Source organism: Xyrauchen texanus, chromosome 15, assembly GCF_025860055.1.
Source record: "Xyrauchen texanus isolate HMW12.3.18 chromosome 15, RBS_HiC_50CHRs, whole genome shotgun sequence".
NCBI lineage: Eukaryota > Metazoa > Chordata > Actinopteri > Cypriniformes > Catostomidae > Xyrauchen > Xyrauchen texanus.
In genome coordinates this window covers 19,050,992-19,067,316 of record NC_068290.1, presented here as the reverse complement: position 1 = coordinate 19,067,316, position 16,325 = coordinate 19,050,992, and the positions used below count along the sequence as shown (strand labels likewise).

General features: G+C 37.6%; 2 protein-coding genes across 2 annotated transcripts in view; one reads left to right on the top strand and one right to left on the bottom strand.

Moving 5' to 3' along the window:
• The first annotated feature begins 176 nt into the window (after positions 1 to 176).
• On the top strand, positions 177 to 4,167 carry LOC127655489 (ras-related and estrogen-regulated growth inhibitor-like protein). Its single transcript, XM_052143343.1, has 4 exons — positions 177 to 449; positions 534 to 587; positions 677 to 753; positions 2,652 to 4,167. Exons 1-4 carry the CDS (start codon positions 335 to 337, stop codon positions 3,060 to 3,062), a joined length of 657 nt encoding a protein of 218 aa, XP_051999303.1. The 5' UTR covers positions 177 to 334; the 3' UTR covers positions 3,063 to 4,167.
• Positions 4,168 to 4,189: 22 nt separating this feature from the next.
• The window catches only part of LOC127655488 (perilipin-5-like), a 33,763-nt gene continuing 21,627 nt past the window's right edge, over positions 4,190 to 16,325 (bottom strand). The window contains exons 7-8 of the mRNA XM_052143342.1: positions 7,107 to 7,373; positions 4,190 to 5,584 (exon numbers count right to left, since the gene is read on the bottom strand). Of these exons, the coding sequence (XP_051999302.1) occupies positions 5,135 to 5,584; positions 7,107 to 7,373 (717 nt within the window). The 3' untranslated portion in view covers positions 4,190 to 5,134. The remainder of the gene's footprint in view (positions 5,585 to 7,106; positions 7,374 to 16,325) is intronic.

The following is a 16,325-nucleotide window of genomic DNA, read 5'->3' as shown; positions in this document are numbered from 1 at the left end:
TTAATTTACCATAAAAAAATATATATATATATATATATATATATATATATATATATAAGATACATATTTTGTATCTTTTTCACTGCCTGATTGTGGAAAGCAATCAGGATTTAGTGTTTGGTCATGAGGGGAAATTCTCAAGGGGAACATTCGAAACAGAAAACAAATCTTGCTATTAAAAATATCTGTCCCGATGCTTTTGTTTGTTTTCTCAAATGCGCACTGACGTCCTGTTCTCCGATTGGTTTAACGTTGACTCGAATTCCATAAGCTCCACCTACTATTTTATATATAGTTGTGCAATCAGAATAAGTTTATAGGAGAAATTGGTGAAATGGTTGTCGTTGTCAAACCGAGTTCTCAGCTGGTCTGTAAAACCATGGATGGAAACCAGCACAAAGTGGAAGCGAATGTTTTGCTTCTTGGAGCAGAAAATGTTGGGAAGTCAGGTAAGCACTGAAAATGACAAGATTTTCATCCTTGTGATATCAGTATTGTTCGGCAAATGAATAATTGTTATTCATTGTTTGCAGCGCTCACCGTGCGTTTTCTCACCAGAAGATTCATCGGGGAGTACGGGGATATTGGTACGTAAATTACGATAATACTGAAATTTAACTGCATGCAACACGGTGTATCTATGTATAGTTTTTAATGTCATTATTGTCTTTTTCAGAATCAATATACAGTCATATTGAAAAAACTGATGGGCGAGAGATATCCTTAAATATTTGGGACTCTCTGTATCCACAGGTAAGTTGACGTTTATTTTGATATTTGTACATATGATATGAGGTATGTTTGCTCCAATATTTGTGGCCATAAAAAGTGCTGTTTGACCGAACACGCTACTGTAAAAAAAGACGCGTTCTAAACGAATATTCTGAATTCGACACAAGTTAAGCTCAATCTACATCATTTGTTGCATAATGTTGATTACCACAAATAATATTTCGACTTTTCCTCATAAAAAAAAAAAAAAAAAAGCAAAAGCAAAAATTGAGGTTACAGTGACAAACTTACAATGGAAGTGAATAGCCAAATCTTTAGAGGGTTTAAAGGCAGAAATGTGAAGCTTATAATTTTATAAAAGCACTAACATTACTACTTCTGTTAAAAATTGTGTGTTATTTGAGCTTTCAAGTAGTTTAAATTGACGTTTATACAACGTTTTAGTGTTTACAATGTTATGTCATAATGGCAACGAAGATGTACAATTAGATAACTATACACCATAAAGGTTCGTACCCTAAAATCATGTTAACACATATTGTTTACTTCTGGTGGCTATACTTTTGAAACGGTTAGTCTTTTAATGTTTACGGATTGGCCCTATTCACTTTCATTGTATGTGTATCATTATAAGTTATAACACAGATTATTGTAATTTCTTTTTTTTAAGAAAGTGGAGGAGTCAAAATTTATTTAGTGATAATCAACATTATGCCACAGTGTTGGGTAAGTTACTCTAAAAAGTAACTCGTAAAAGTAAGTCAGTGGTTAAGGCTCAGGGTTACTGACCAGAAGGTCAGGGGTTCAAGCCCCAGCACCACCAAGATGCCACTGTTGGGCCCTTGAGTAAGGCACTTAACTCCAGGTTGCTCCAGGGGGATTGTCCCTGTAATAAGTGCACTGTAAGTTGCTTTGGATAAAAGCGTCTGCCAAATGCATAAATGTAAATGTAAATTACTCTGTCTGAAAAGTAACTGAATTACTAATTACTTTCTAAAACACTTATCAACCAAATGAAAAATGCAAGCGTAGACATGAAATTGTTCTTTTAATTCTTTCAGATAAATCATATAAAATCAAATACATTTTTCACGAACTGTAGAATTTAAGGGGTCTGCATCAAATTAGAAAACACAAATTTTAAAGGGGCCTGGGTAGCTCAGCGAGTATTGATGCTGTCTACCAACCCTGGAGTCGCAAGTTCGAATAAGCAACCAAACTGGCCCGTTTGCTAGGGAGGTCACATGGGGTAACCTCCTCGTGGTTACAATTGGTGGTTCTCGCTCTCAATGGGGCACGTGGTAAGTTGTGCTTGTATCACAGAGAGTAGCATGAGCCTCGACATGCGGAGTCTCCGCGGTGTCATGCACAATGAGCCACGTGATAAGATGTGTGGATTGACTGTCTCCGAAGCGGAGGCAACTCTGCCACCTGGATTGAGGCGAGTTACCGTGCCACCACAAGTACCTACTTAGTGGAAATTGGGCATTCCAAATTGGGGATAAAAAAAGAAAACATACATTTTAACATTAGACGTTATGTTTAAATTTTAAATTCACTATTATTTTATATATATTTTTTATATGGAATTGTTCTATAGTCTATACCGTATTATCACAATTACATCAGAACTAATTAAATTACTGAAAAATTAAGAGCAATCCCTTACATTTTTAATGAACAAGTAATTTAATTACACTTATTAATTAGTTAATAATGCATTACACCCAACACTGGCCACAAATGCTGTCGATTGAGCTTAACTTTTATAGAACCTGAAATATTCAGTATAAAAACGTGGCATTCCTGTTCATCTAGTGCATGTTTACATAGGAAAACAATTGAAATAGCATGGATGGATGCATAGAGACGTGTTCGGTGTGAACGGCCCCTAACCCTCGGAATAATTTTATCTCCAGAGCTGCGAAACGACCGAATCCATCAGTGACAAACAGCTTCAGTGGGCGGATGGTGTGATCCTCGTCTACAGCATCTGTGATCGCTCTAGCTTCGAAGTGGTTCAGCAACAGGTGCAGCTCATCCGCCGGACCAGAAAGCTCTCCATGTCTGCTCCGATCATAATCGTGGGGAATAAGCGTGACCTGCAGCATCAAAGAGCCGTGTCTAGCGAGGAGGGCAGACTGTTCGCCCTCTCCGCAGACTGCGGCTTCTTCGAGATCTCTGCAGCTGAAACATACCACGGTGTGATGCTGGTCTTTCATGAAATTCTGGACCTCATCAAGGAGTCCAGAGCACTGAAAAAGGGATTGGCCGGGATCAAGGGCATAGTCAGGAGCGTATCTGCAGTTTTTGGGAAGAAACGGGAGTAGCGCTAAATTAATAATGATGGGATTAGGCTGATCAAATCACTCGTGGTATCCAAACAACTAGTTTAGAAGACAACTCGGACTGATGGAGTCTGGGACCGAAGGGGGTCGCGTCCGTCTAATTGTAATAAACCTAAATGGCTGATGAGAAGAGAAAAATAATGTTGATAACAGGTTAAAAGCTCAGGGACCAGCCTTATAGTGAAGGAAAGTCCTAAAAAAATTGTTTTAGCAAGGCAATTAAGTGACTGCTGAAGATAAGTCATCCTGGGCCTTGATACAAGTTGGCTAAAGAGTATGTGCATTTAATAAAAAGAGAGGCGGTCCTTTGTGATTTCTGAAAGAATGATCCTTCAGTACTGAACAGAGCTGAATTCAAGAGAGCTTTGGCTCCTTAAAGGGACAGTTCACCCAAAAATAAAAACTCTCTCTTCATTTACTCACCCTCATGCCATCACAGATGTGTTTGACTTTCTTATGCAGAACACAGATTTTTAGAAGAAAATATCTGCTCTGTCAAAACTTTGAAGCTCCAAAAAGCACATAAAGGCAGCATAAAAAAAATCCATAAGACTCCAGTGGTTTAATCAGTCTTCTGAAGCGATCTAGTTGGTTTTGGGTGAGAACAGACCAAAATATAACCCTTTTTTAGCGCCATCTAGTACTCTGTGTATGTGTCAAAAACTAGTAAGTGTAATCAAGCTTGAAATCATGATCTTTACATGATTATTTTCATTTTTGTGTGAACTATCCCTTTAAATAGCGGAATGGACTGTGTCCCTGTTTAGTCCCCACTGACATTGAGGCATTTTTGAGGTGTAAAACTAAATGTAAAAAATGTATAGAAATTGTTTGTGTATATATTGTAATTTCTAGAACATGTTTTCAAGTTTCTCTGAGGTTGGCTGTAGGTAACTGTATGCCAACTGGTTATTGTTATCAGACTGGCCAGTATTCTGATGCTCTTGAATATTTACAATACAAGAAGATTGTTATGAATATGCCTGGATCTTTAACTTTTGTATGAAAACATGTTGTTCTTTGTTTTAATGAGATCTTGTGTATATTTGTTGATTTTCAATTATACATTTATGTTTTCAATAAAGGAAAATCAATTACCTTTGTTGCAAAAGTGTGGTGACTCTTTAGACATTCTCCGCTTAAATTATCAAAACAACACAAACATTCCTAAAAATGTTTTATTGATTTTTTTTATATATATAAAGCACTACAGGAGCTTAAGAGGATTTGGGTGTAAACAATAAAATATGCAAAACTTAAGCAGCTAAATGGTAACAATTCACATATACCTGTTGCATCGAAACAAATGGCAGTTTCTCATCTCACTGAAAGTCACTCTCGATATCCATTTTCCAGTTCTATTTTAATTCCAAAGTTCTGGTCAGTACAGAGAAATATGACGCATGCACTTTATCTTTGTTTTACTGACATTCCCTGTCTATTGCTACAACCCAGTTCACGTTAAACTTTTTTCACTCTGTAACCTACATGGAATATGTATAAAATATATGCGTGCAGGGGTTTTATTAGGGCTAGCGTTTAAAGTAAGAAAAGGAATTTAAATATATGTACGTGTTGCATGCTAATATTTGAAAGAATAGTGTATATAAAGACATTACACTATAATTAGTGTACAGCATGTTGTCTCAGGTACTATTATCAGACATTCAAAGTTACAAACCACCACTAATCATTCCAGATCTCATTGCAACCATATCAGACAGAAGTATATTAAAGCAGCTGTGACAAAGTAATAGATTGCAAAGAGCAATTTTGCATCAACTTTAAATTTCACTTTTGTAGGCTTAATACACATGGCTCACCAATGCTTTATTTCAGCTTTTAAAATACCTGAACATACTGAATGCTAAGTTAAATATTTTATTTAAAAGTTAACCTGTTATTATTTAAGTGTTTTCTCCACAAGATTTTTTTATTATTATTCATTTTTAAACCTTTTAGAACTGCTGTAGAAGAGCTGTCTGGTCTGAGTTCAAATTATTTGTGATTACATATCGGGGGTTATATTTATAAAAAAAAAAGAAAAAAAAAAGCTAATACTCTGTGGTTTCCACCACAGGAATGACCTGGTCTTCGGATGATGGGCCAGTGCTCAAAAATTCAAATGCTCGCTGGCTCTGTGATACCAGCTGCATGATAGGTGCCAGCAGAACCTCAGTGGTTGACAGACGGCGGTGGATCATATCAGTAGTGGGCAAAGCCAGTGTGTCAAGTTCTGGAGAGCCTAAGAGCTGGGCATCTAGCTTCAAACTACCCTTACGGCCATTTGAAATTGTGGTAGGAGTTGGGGAGAGAGCTGTGCTGACTGGAGAGCCACTGGCAGACCCACGTCGAGAACGGGCATAAAGGCTCCTGCGGTGACGTGGACGACCATCCATGGCTTTGAGGAAGAGACTGTTTACAGAGGCACGGTTGGATGGACTTTCAGGAAGTTCATCTGATGTTGAGTTGTTTGTTGCATTCAGATCAGACACCTGTTTCACCTGTGAGAAAGAAAAGCCACAGTAGACACCTGAAAGTATGATTCTATTTTGATTATGAGTTTGAAAATGTACAGACTAATCCCATTGTGATGCCTGCGTCTAGATAGTATACATCATATCTTTACAATGCCACACATTACTTTAACTCAATATTCCAGGCTCAATAAAAGCTAAGCTCAATCGACAGTATCTGAGGCATAGATGACCACAAAAATAAAGGTCAAATTGTCCCACCTTTTCTTTGTAAAAAGCAAAAATCTGTTTTACAGTGAGGAACTTACAATGGAAGTGAATGTCGATGGAGCTTAATTTGTATTGAACCCAGAATATTCTTTTAAGACAGGCCACTTAAAAACCATGGACTGCTTCATGCCTGCTGTTTCACATTTTGTGCTTCACTTGTTAATTTTCAATGGTGTGATGGTTTACTGGATATTCAGTGGCATTTCTATGCTTAAGAGAGCTGTGTGATTTTTTTCTTCAATAAAACCAATATGAGAAAAACAAAAAAGCAATAGCAGACATATAGTTAAGAAATTCACAATTTGTTTTGAGCTTCTTGAACCGAACACAGGCTCCTATAGTTGTTTAATTAAGACATAAACTGGCTTAAAAACATTACAGTATGTACCCAATCTTTTTTATTGATTTATTTAATTTTTTGGGGATTTTGTCCCCTTTTCTCCCCAATTTAGAATGCCCAATTCCCAATGTACTCCAAGTCCTTATGGTGGCATAGTGACCTCAATCCGGGTGGTGGAGGATGAATCTAATGACTAAGTCTGAGACCGTCAATCCGCGCATTTTATCACGTGGCTTGTTGAGCACGTTACCCTGGAGACCTAGCGCGTGTGGAGGCTTCACGCTATTCTCCGTGCTCCACCGAGAGCGAGAACCACATTATAGTGACCACGAGGAGGTTAACCCAATGTGACTTTACCCACCCTAGCAACCGGGCCAATTGGTTGCTTAGGAAGCCTTACTGGATTCACTCAGCATGCCCTGGATTTGAACTTGCGACTCCAGGTGTGGTACTCAGCATCTTTACTTGCTACCCAGGCCCCAGTATGTACACAATCTTAAAGTAAAGTAAGATATAAAAATGGCACTGTGCTAAAAGAAAACTGAAATAAATCCCACACCAATTTCCCCCAAAAGGCACAGTAACATAAAAAAGGACAGGTGATTAATGCTGCAATCTAGCTATTATGAAAACAGATTTACTGTCCTTGAATTTTCATTTAGTTATTTTTATGGGAACACAGAGTGACACATTTAGCTTGGTCTATCTATCTCACAAATTCAGTGATTGATGTGTTTGGCAAAGAAAGCAAAGTCATAATGCTGTGGAAACTGATGCGCAAATAATCTGCCTTATTTTAGTAAAACACAAGAGTTCAAGACTTTGGTTAACTGATTTTTATCACTTGGTTCTGGAGTTTGTGTGTTTTGTTAATTGGGTCAAGAGAGGTGTATTTTAGAAAAAGGTTCTAGATTGTTGTGTTTGTGTGGCCATTCTCACCAGGTCATAGAGCGGGGTGGTGTTGATGAGCAGCTGTATGAGAATCTGTCCCAGTTCCAGCAGGTCATTCATAATATTGCGTACCTGAGCAGATAGATTAAGCATTTGCTGTACAGGAGGCAGACCCTTCAGTGCCTTTATACCTGAGGAGAGTTGAGCCATGAGCAGAGAGCGCAGTTCTTCTATGCGATGCACCTGATCCGTGTAAAATGTCAGAAGCAGCAGCAGCAAGGATGTCACCATCTCCATCAGCCGCATTAAACCCACCTGAGCATGAGACAAATTACAAAATATCTGATCAGGAAACTATTGACAACGAAAGACTTGAAAATGTGACACATAGTTACACCAGGCCAGTAAACAGGCAAGAAAGCAGTACACAAAGGCAAGTCACACTTGAGCAGGATAATTGATCACATGGGGAAAGCAATATGCAGAACTTCATAGTCACAACAGATAATTAAGTTCAAATTAGTCACGTTTTTGCTGCTCAAACTTAGAAGAGAGTGGCCTGAAAATTGGGCCTAACTGTATGATGAAGTGGCACTAATAGCTATTCACACACCCACCCACAGACTGCCGGCAGGAACGTGAAGTGCTCTGTGCAAGTAAATCAAAAAACAACACAAACTGCAAGTGCTGCGAAAACCAGTATTGTTAGCCACACTGCTGGAGATAGCTGAATATTATCACACAAACAAAAGAGACAACCTTCCATTCTTTTAGACCTGCTATCCTAAATTATTTAATCACTCTATCACACTATGTCCTCTGTCTACATGTTTTTGTTATTTTTTAATTTGTTATTATTCTGTTCTCAATTCATTTGGTCTTCTTCTCATGGCCCCAAACCAGATTAACCCAAACAGCCTGTATTGTTTAGACAGAGAAAGAGACACTAGCCAAAAATGTAGAAGACAATTACTACTTTTACAACTTACTGTTACAATATACTCACTGAGCACTTTATTAGGAACACGTACACCTACATATTAATGAGATTATCTAATCAGCCAATTGTGTGGTAGCAGGGCAATGCTTAAAATCATGCATATAATGGTCAGGAGCTTCAGTTAATTTTCACATCAACCATCAGAATGGGGAAAATATGATCTCAGTGATTTGGACCGTGGCATGATTGTTGGTGCCAGATGGGCTGGTTTGAGTATTTCTGTAACTGCTGATCTCCTGGGATTTTAACAGTCTCTAGAGTTTACTCAGAATGGTGCCAAAAACGCACCTTATTTTCTTATAAAAACGATTAACTGATTATGCACCGGAGAATCTTACAGAAATCTGTTTTGCCATCAAGCCATTTCACACTTCCAAGCATGCCACAGGCAGCCAATCTCTCATGTCTCTCACGTGGAACTGCATATGCTGCCAGGAAACGTGAGTTTGAGTACACAGTGCTAAAACAATACAAAGACCAGTCTAGCAGATACAGGCACACACAGTCCTGCTGTGGCACTAGGATCCCCCAACTGTTGCCCATTCAATTAGGTGAAGGAGAAAGTGGGTCAGCCAACTATAAAGGTTCCCTCTGTGTTGTCCATTCCCATCGTTATTCGGCCACCACCTCACCACTGGGCCACCTCACAGCCCGTGACAAAAACGTGAATTACTGTTTCCAAGTCTCAACAATGTCAAGCATATCACACAGCAACTCTTATAAGGGCACACACACACAAAACCAGTCACATTTCAGCCTGTTGCTCCAGGCACTCTGGGGTGTCTTTTGGGATTGTCAATAAAGACTCAGTAGAACACAGTGCAGTGGGGTTCTTGCGCTCTCAGCCCCAATTACTCTCTACCCTACTGCTGGGAAAACTCAGGCCCAGCACTGCAGGACCTTGATTGGAGACAATAGTCCACCTTGGACTCTCTGATCCACAGCCCACAAGCTGTCTACCCATACAAAACATACTGAGATATGAGGTGTTTTGATAGTTTGGTTGAGGTAGGGTGTTTCTGAGGTCTGTATCTGGACAACAAGTAAAGATTTTCCATCAGTCTAACCATGCAATTTATGAAGCATACTTTATACTGCAGTACTGCCATAGGGTAAATGCTTTAAGCCATGATATAATACAAATGATGGACAGTGATTACCCTGTTGAAAACATCAGCAAATGTTGGCTTTTGGACGTTGGTCTTCAGTATAGGTTGCTGGTATGCTAATGTTACTAGAAGGGTTCTATAACAGCTTTACCAGCAAGATTTCCTTGGTCGAAAAGCATTATCCGAAAGACAATGATTAGTTGACCAGTATTACCAGCTACATTTAGCAAGTAAATGGAAATTCATATTGGTCAAATTGATTGCAAATGATTACAGTTTACAAATGACAAAACTAAAATTTAAACGATTTACCTAACCTTTTAGATTACACTTTTTGGGAAATCTACTCTGATTACTTTTGAATTACTTATTGCCTGTTTTTAAAGAAAATTAGTAAACATGAAACTAAGCAACAATTTGCCATTTTTCAGTCCTGTGGCATTTATGTGACCCTGTTTCAAACTGGTATTAAGATGTGTTTCTAACGTTATGATCAAATGTGCTGTGCTAAAACAAGAGTTTTAACTTTGCCGTTTACGAGCAACTTTGAAAGTAAATAACCGTCCAATCGGAACATTTTAAAAAGCAGATACACAAACAATTATGAGAACATCATAATCATCATAAGGTCTTCTTTAGTGTGTGTCTAATATCAACACAGATGAGAAACACAAACACCTCAAGTTAATTTAATGCAGGTAAATAAACTAAAATAATGGATAATTGTACCTGACATGTTGTGTTTGTGCTTAGACTAAATTTCAACCACATCTGGGAGAAACGGCACTTCACCACTTCAACGGCGGTGACACACTGACAGAGTGACTGATGTATGTCATCATGAAAGAGACCCTCCCATCCAAATCCAAACACAAGTGGTCACAGGAGACACAGTTAAGTGACCAGGTGTAAACAGCGATGTGTCTCAGCGGACAACATGTGATAAGGACCACCCAAGAAAGATCATAATACCAGTTGGAAACAGGGCCTTTGGAAATCAAGAATGATTACAATTTTTTAATCAACTTTTGACCAACCAATAAATGAAAATTCTTTCATAATTTACTCCCAGATGTGTTTGACTTTCTTTCTTCAGCTGAACCCAAATAAAGAATTTTTGAAAAATATCTCAGCTCTGTAGGTCCATACACTGCAAGTGAATGGTGGCCAGAACTTTGAAGCTCCAAAAATCCCATAAATGCAGCATACAATTAATCCACAAGACTCCAGTGGTTAAATCCATGTCTTTAGAAGCAATATGATAAATGTCAGTGAGAAACAGATCAATATTTAAGTGACTTTTTACTATACATTTTCACTTTCCCTTTAATTTTCACATTCTTGTTCTTTTGTTTTAGGCGTTTCCCATTCTTTTTACATATCGATTTAAATATGTTTCTTACCCACAACTACACCCACTTCTCAAGATATGAATTACTTTTATGCTCTCTTTGTGTACTATTTGGACCAAAGTTCTGGACACCATTCACATGCATTGTGTGGATTTACAGAGCTGAGATAATCTTCTAAAAATCTTTGTTTGTGTCCAGCAGAGACAAGACGGTCATAGAGACAGAGTGTATTTAGGCCACGCCCACACCGGAGGGGGGAAACAATCCAACCGTCTCCATTGACTTTGCATTGCGATAGGCTGCCTCCTTGCCATTTATGACTTATAACAAAAAACAAAACAATGTCTAAAAGCTGCTTTGTGACAAGGTGTACAGCAAACAAGCTAAATAACCCAGAAATAATTTTTTATAAGCTGTCGACCCCAAAAAATGGTTTGTTTCAGGACATAAAAGTGGATCAATTGAGACAGAGCGCAATTAGCTCTCAAACTACTCTGAGAACTACGCCCACTGGAATGCGACATGATATTGTAAAAAAAAAAAAAAAAAAACATTCATAATTTTAACCATGTTGATTGCTTATTTCACCACCCTATGTGAACCTGAGATGAGGAGATATATTGAGAAGTTAAATTGTATTGGTTTATGTCAGTGCCCCTTTTCCTTACCTTCCTTTTTTTGGAAAAATTATCCGACTGAATGGCCCAACGTGAAATACCCTGATATCTACAACTATTTGATCGAATCACCAGGTAACAGCATCATTTCACCTACGATCAAAACACACACTGTTTATAAAATAATGGGACAACTTAGCTATTAGAAAGCTATATTAGCTATATATATATAAATATAGCTTATATATATATATATATATATATATATATAAGCTATGTGTGCAAGTAGCTGTAGCTTGGGCCAATTGGTATTCGTCCAAAAGCTTTCTATGTCAGATAAATGCTATTATTTTGAACGAGTGTCAGGATCCCACAATTTACCCACTCTTCCTGCTGATGCTTCACGTCTAATTGCCTGTATCCACTTTTGTCTCCTTAAAGGTTGGCTTTTACGGTTCGGAAGCTTATAAAAATGTATTTCTGTTTTTTTTTAGCTTGTTTGCTGTACACCTTGTCACACAGCAGCTTTTAGGCATTTTTCTGTCTTTTGTTATATGCCATAAATGACAAGGAGGCAGCCTCTCGCAATGCAAAGTCAATGGAGACGGTTGTATTGTTTTGCCCCCGGTGGGCGTGGTCTTCAGATTATGACGCGTTGCGTGCACTCTGTCTCTATATCTGGGATGGCATGAGGGTGAGTCAATGATGAGAGTATTTACATTTTTGAGTGAACTATCCCTTTAAGATGGAATGTCCAGCTGGATCTGGTTTGTTGCTGGTTCTTACCGGCTTGTTTACCAGCTTTGACCAGCTAATGACCAGCTAGGACCATAATTCATAATCATAATTTTCTCAGGAAATGTTATCAAACAGTATGGTTGTCCAAGGGTGGAGGGCTTGCTTCTCCTGAAAGCTGGAAGTGTGTTTAGCAAGTAGTGTCTAAGCATCTCCTCACCCTGTTGCTTAATGTGTTTTCTTTATGTGTGGGTGGTTATTGTGTATTTAGGTCTGTAACACATGCATTCGCAGCCAAACAGCACGTAGCAGTAGATCCCACTGGGGTTCAAGCTCAATTATGACTAGTATCTGCATAAACAAGCACTCCCATCCAGCATGTCTCTGTTTGTGTATCTCTGAGTTTTAGAGACCAAAAAAAAACTGCCTTCCCCTTACATCATCAGGAATGTCCCATCATTTATTCATAAAGATGACACATTTAAATCAGAGGTGATAAATCCACTTCATCAATTAGTGACTAAAATCATAAATGCAAAATACTGTGTGATAAGTTCTATGATATCAATTAGGCTTAACACTTTGGGAAGGGTAATATTCATCCTGTTTGGTCGATTGCTCTGAAAAAGAGAAAGGCCATATATAATATGTTTTTTTTTAAACTCAGCAAACCCTCAGGTTGTGATACAGCTTGAAACTTTGTTCTCCCTTTCCCAATGTCCTCCTTTGCCTGAGTATGTCTCAGGGGTCTTGATTTAGAACATGTAATTGCAGTGATTTATTCAATGTGGCTGAGTCTACGGACTAGACAGGAAGCCCTGTGGGTGGAACGGCATTGTGAATGGATGTAGCATAGTACACGGCACTTAGAGAATCAAATTTAATTTCAAACCAAAAGAAAAGGAAATGTGCCGGTGGTCTAAGAAGGTCCTGAGGAGCCACTTGCTGTAGATATAGATATCATCCCATCAGTGTGCATGGTGAGTCTCTCTAGTCTCTACCAGACATGTCTAGAGACATATTTGATCCTTTGATTTGACACTAGCAAACTCTCCATTACTGACTGGTGACTCACGTCTTCATTACCATGTTTATATTCTAAGTCTTTATTTATTCTGATGTGTGTTGGCAAAGTCAAATTAAGCATATTTAAATTTAAATCCGCTCAGTTTATGAGAATTAACACCTTTAGTCTCAGCAAAATGAACTGGATATTAAATCGTCCTGTGATTAAAAAAAAAAAATGTTACATACGCTTACAAAATTTTGAAACTCATATTCACTTACTTGACTATTCAATTAATATCATGGAAATTGTGATTTCATAAATAAAACAGTAGTTCAGTCCAACTGTTTGGAAGGAGTATAATATTGATGAAGCCTTATACAGGCAAGGTCTGCATGTAACCTTAAAAAATGTGCCTTAAGAGTTAATGTGCCTTAAAAAATTATGTTGATATTCTGGAATTACCCAATAAGGCTTAAAATCATTTTCACCTCTGTGGTATGACCAGAAAATTACTGTCAACTCTAATTTAGTAGATTTGGAGCAAATTTGCTTTACCAATGCTTCAATTGGTAAATATTTCACAATAGATGTCTATGCAAAAGGATGTTGTAAAAGTGCAGACTTGGCTAATATTTAGAAATATACAACAGTTCCGGTCCTCGAAACTGATTGAACGAAAGATGTTCCAAGAGTGTTGATGTCTCAGAACAGCCATACTCTTTACTGTTTGTATAACTCCGTTTGTATTCGTTTTCTTCTTCTCTAAAGTGTAAGAGCAGCACAGATGTGTAAAAGAGCAAGATGTGTCTGTTTTCATTTATCCCTGTGACATTAAAGATTTTAGCCAGTAGGTGACGATAAAAGACAATTTTTCTATGTTATGAGCTAGTTGAGCTGACATTTATTTATGTCAACAAGCGGTTTCTTTGAAGTCATTGGCAATCAGGGGCACATTTCAAAATGTTTTATAGGGTGGCAAGTGGGTGGCATGAAGACTATAAAAGTTGGCAACACCAAATCAAAAACCCATGCACATTTTTTATGTATTCATTTCAAGCTTCATTGCAACAATTCACTAGTTTATTTATAGTTCACTATCAAATCACAAATGTTTTACACATTATTTTACAATTTCTTTTCTACAAAAAAAAAACCATAGTAACCAATTTGCTACTGATTTGCAAACATTAAAAAAATCCATTTTGTTAATTAAATTACATTTGTTTCCATTAAAGGCTTTTTTATTATTTTTTATTTTTTTTATTTTTTTTATTTTTACATAACAATAATACAAATAATTAACAAAATATCTTTCTCTAGAGCACCAAGACTTTGTCTATTAAGCACATCAACAATTTCAAAATGTTCCTTAGCTTGACATATCGAACTGGCAATCAAAAGTCAAGCAATAGATCACACTTATTAGGCGTCATTGGGGTATCAACTGGGAAAGGTACAATAGCAGGGCAAAAAGAGCAACAAACTATATGGTGCTTAATAATGACAGTTTATTTAGAGCAGGGTTGTAAGAGACTAATTTTAAATAAAAGGCCAGATTGGACTAAACCTCACCTTATGCATGCCAGTTTGTTTTATTTTGTTAAGTGTAGGCTACCCATGGATGGAGAGTGCAGGCACATACCATGTTCTTCTAAAGCTTATAAAGTCCTGTAGGCCTATGACATTTGTAAAATCTGCAATAAGACATTTGAATGTGAACATTAACACGAAGTTAGGGCTGATTTGAAAATAAACCGTACAGAGAATATAACTGTAAGGGGGTAGTGCGAAGTGGTGAAACTTATGTTTATTAAATATGTTATGCACAGTAAAAGATTATTTTTTAACCACTCCACAGATTTAATATTAGCAAACTATAGGTGTGTCAAGTCTTTTAGGACATCTACTTTGTGCATGACACAAGTAATTTTTCCAACAATTGTTTACACACAGATATTTTCACTTTTAATTGACTATATCACAATTCCAGTGTGTCAGACGTTTACATACACTAAGATAACTGTGACATTAAGCAGCTTGGAAAATTCCAGAAAATTATGTCAATCCTTTATACAATTAGCCAGTTAGATTCTGATTGGAGGTGTACTGAATTGGAGGTGTACCTGTGGATGTATTTTAAGGCCTACCTTCAAACTCAGTGCCTCTTTTCTTGAAATCATGGGAAAATCATAAGAAATCAGCCAAGACCTCAGAAAAAAGATTGTGGACCTCCACAAGTCTGATTCATCCTTTGGAGCAATTTTCAAACACCTGAATCATCTGTATAAACAATAGTACACAAGTATAAGCACCATGGGATCATGCGGTCATCATACCGCTCAGGAAGGAGATGTATTCTGTTTCCTAGAGATTAATGTAATTTGGTGCGAAAAAAGTGTAAATCAATCACAGCACAACAGCAAAAGACCTTGTGAAGATGCTGGAGAATACAGGTAGACAAGTATCTATATCCACAGTAAAAATGAGTCCTATTCGATATATCCTGAAAGGCTGCTCAGCAAGGAAGAAGTCAGTAATCCAAAACTGGCATAAAAAAAGCCAGACTACAGTTTGCAAGGGCACATGGGGACAAATATCTTACTTTTTGTCTGATGAAACAAAAATGGAACTTTTTTGCCATAATGATCATCGCTATGTTTGGAGGAAAAAGGATAAGGATTGCAAGCTGAAGAACACCATCCCAACATTGAAGCATGGGGGAGGCAGCATCATGTTGTGGGAGTGCTTTGCTGCAGGAGGGACAAGTACACTTCACAAAATTGATGGCATCATGACGAAGGAAAATTATGTGGATATATTGAAGCAACATCTCAAGACATAAGCCATGAAGTTAAAGCTCGGTCGCAAATGTGTCTTCCAAATGGACAATGACCGCAAGCATACCTCCAAATTTGTGGCAAAATGGCTTAAGAACAACAAAGTCAAGGTATTGGAGTGGACATCACAAAGCCCTGACCTCAATCTGATGGCAGATCAGGGCAGAACTGAAATAGCGTGTGCGAGCAAGGAGGCCTACAAACATGACTTAGTTACACCAGTTCTGCCTGGAGGAATGGTCCAAAATTCCAGCAACTTTTTGTGAGAAGCTTGTGGAAGGCTACCCAAAATATTTGACCCAAGTTAAACAATTTAAAGGCAATGCTACCAAATACTAACAAAGTGTATGTAAACTTCTGACCCACTGGGAATGTGATGAAAGAAATAAAAGTTGAAATAAATAATTGCTGAAATAAATAATTATCTCTACTATTATTCTAACATTTCACATTCTTAAAATAATGTAGTGATCCTAACTGACCTAAGACAGGGAATGTTTACTATGATTAAATGTTGGGAATTGAGAAAAACTGAGTTTATATGTATTTGGCTAAGGTCTATGTAAACTTCTTACTTCAACTGTATCTATCCATGTTGTCGTCATAGT

What these genes read in the sequence shown, in the direction of transcription:
- LOC127655489 (XM_052143343.1), top strand. Translation starts at nt 335, where the DNA reads ATGGTTGTCGTTGTCAAACCGAGTTCTCAGCTGGTCTGTAAAACCATG. An exon ending in AGAAAATGTTGGGAAGTCAG is followed by an intron (nt 450 to 533) that starts GTAAGCACTGAA and finishes CATTGTTTGCAG; the next exon opens with CGCTCACCGTGCGTTTTCTC. An exon ending in GGGACTCTCTGTATCCACAG is followed by an intron (nt 754 to 2,651) that starts GTAAGTTGACGT and finishes TTTTATCTCCAG; the next exon opens with AGCTGCGAAACGACCGAATC.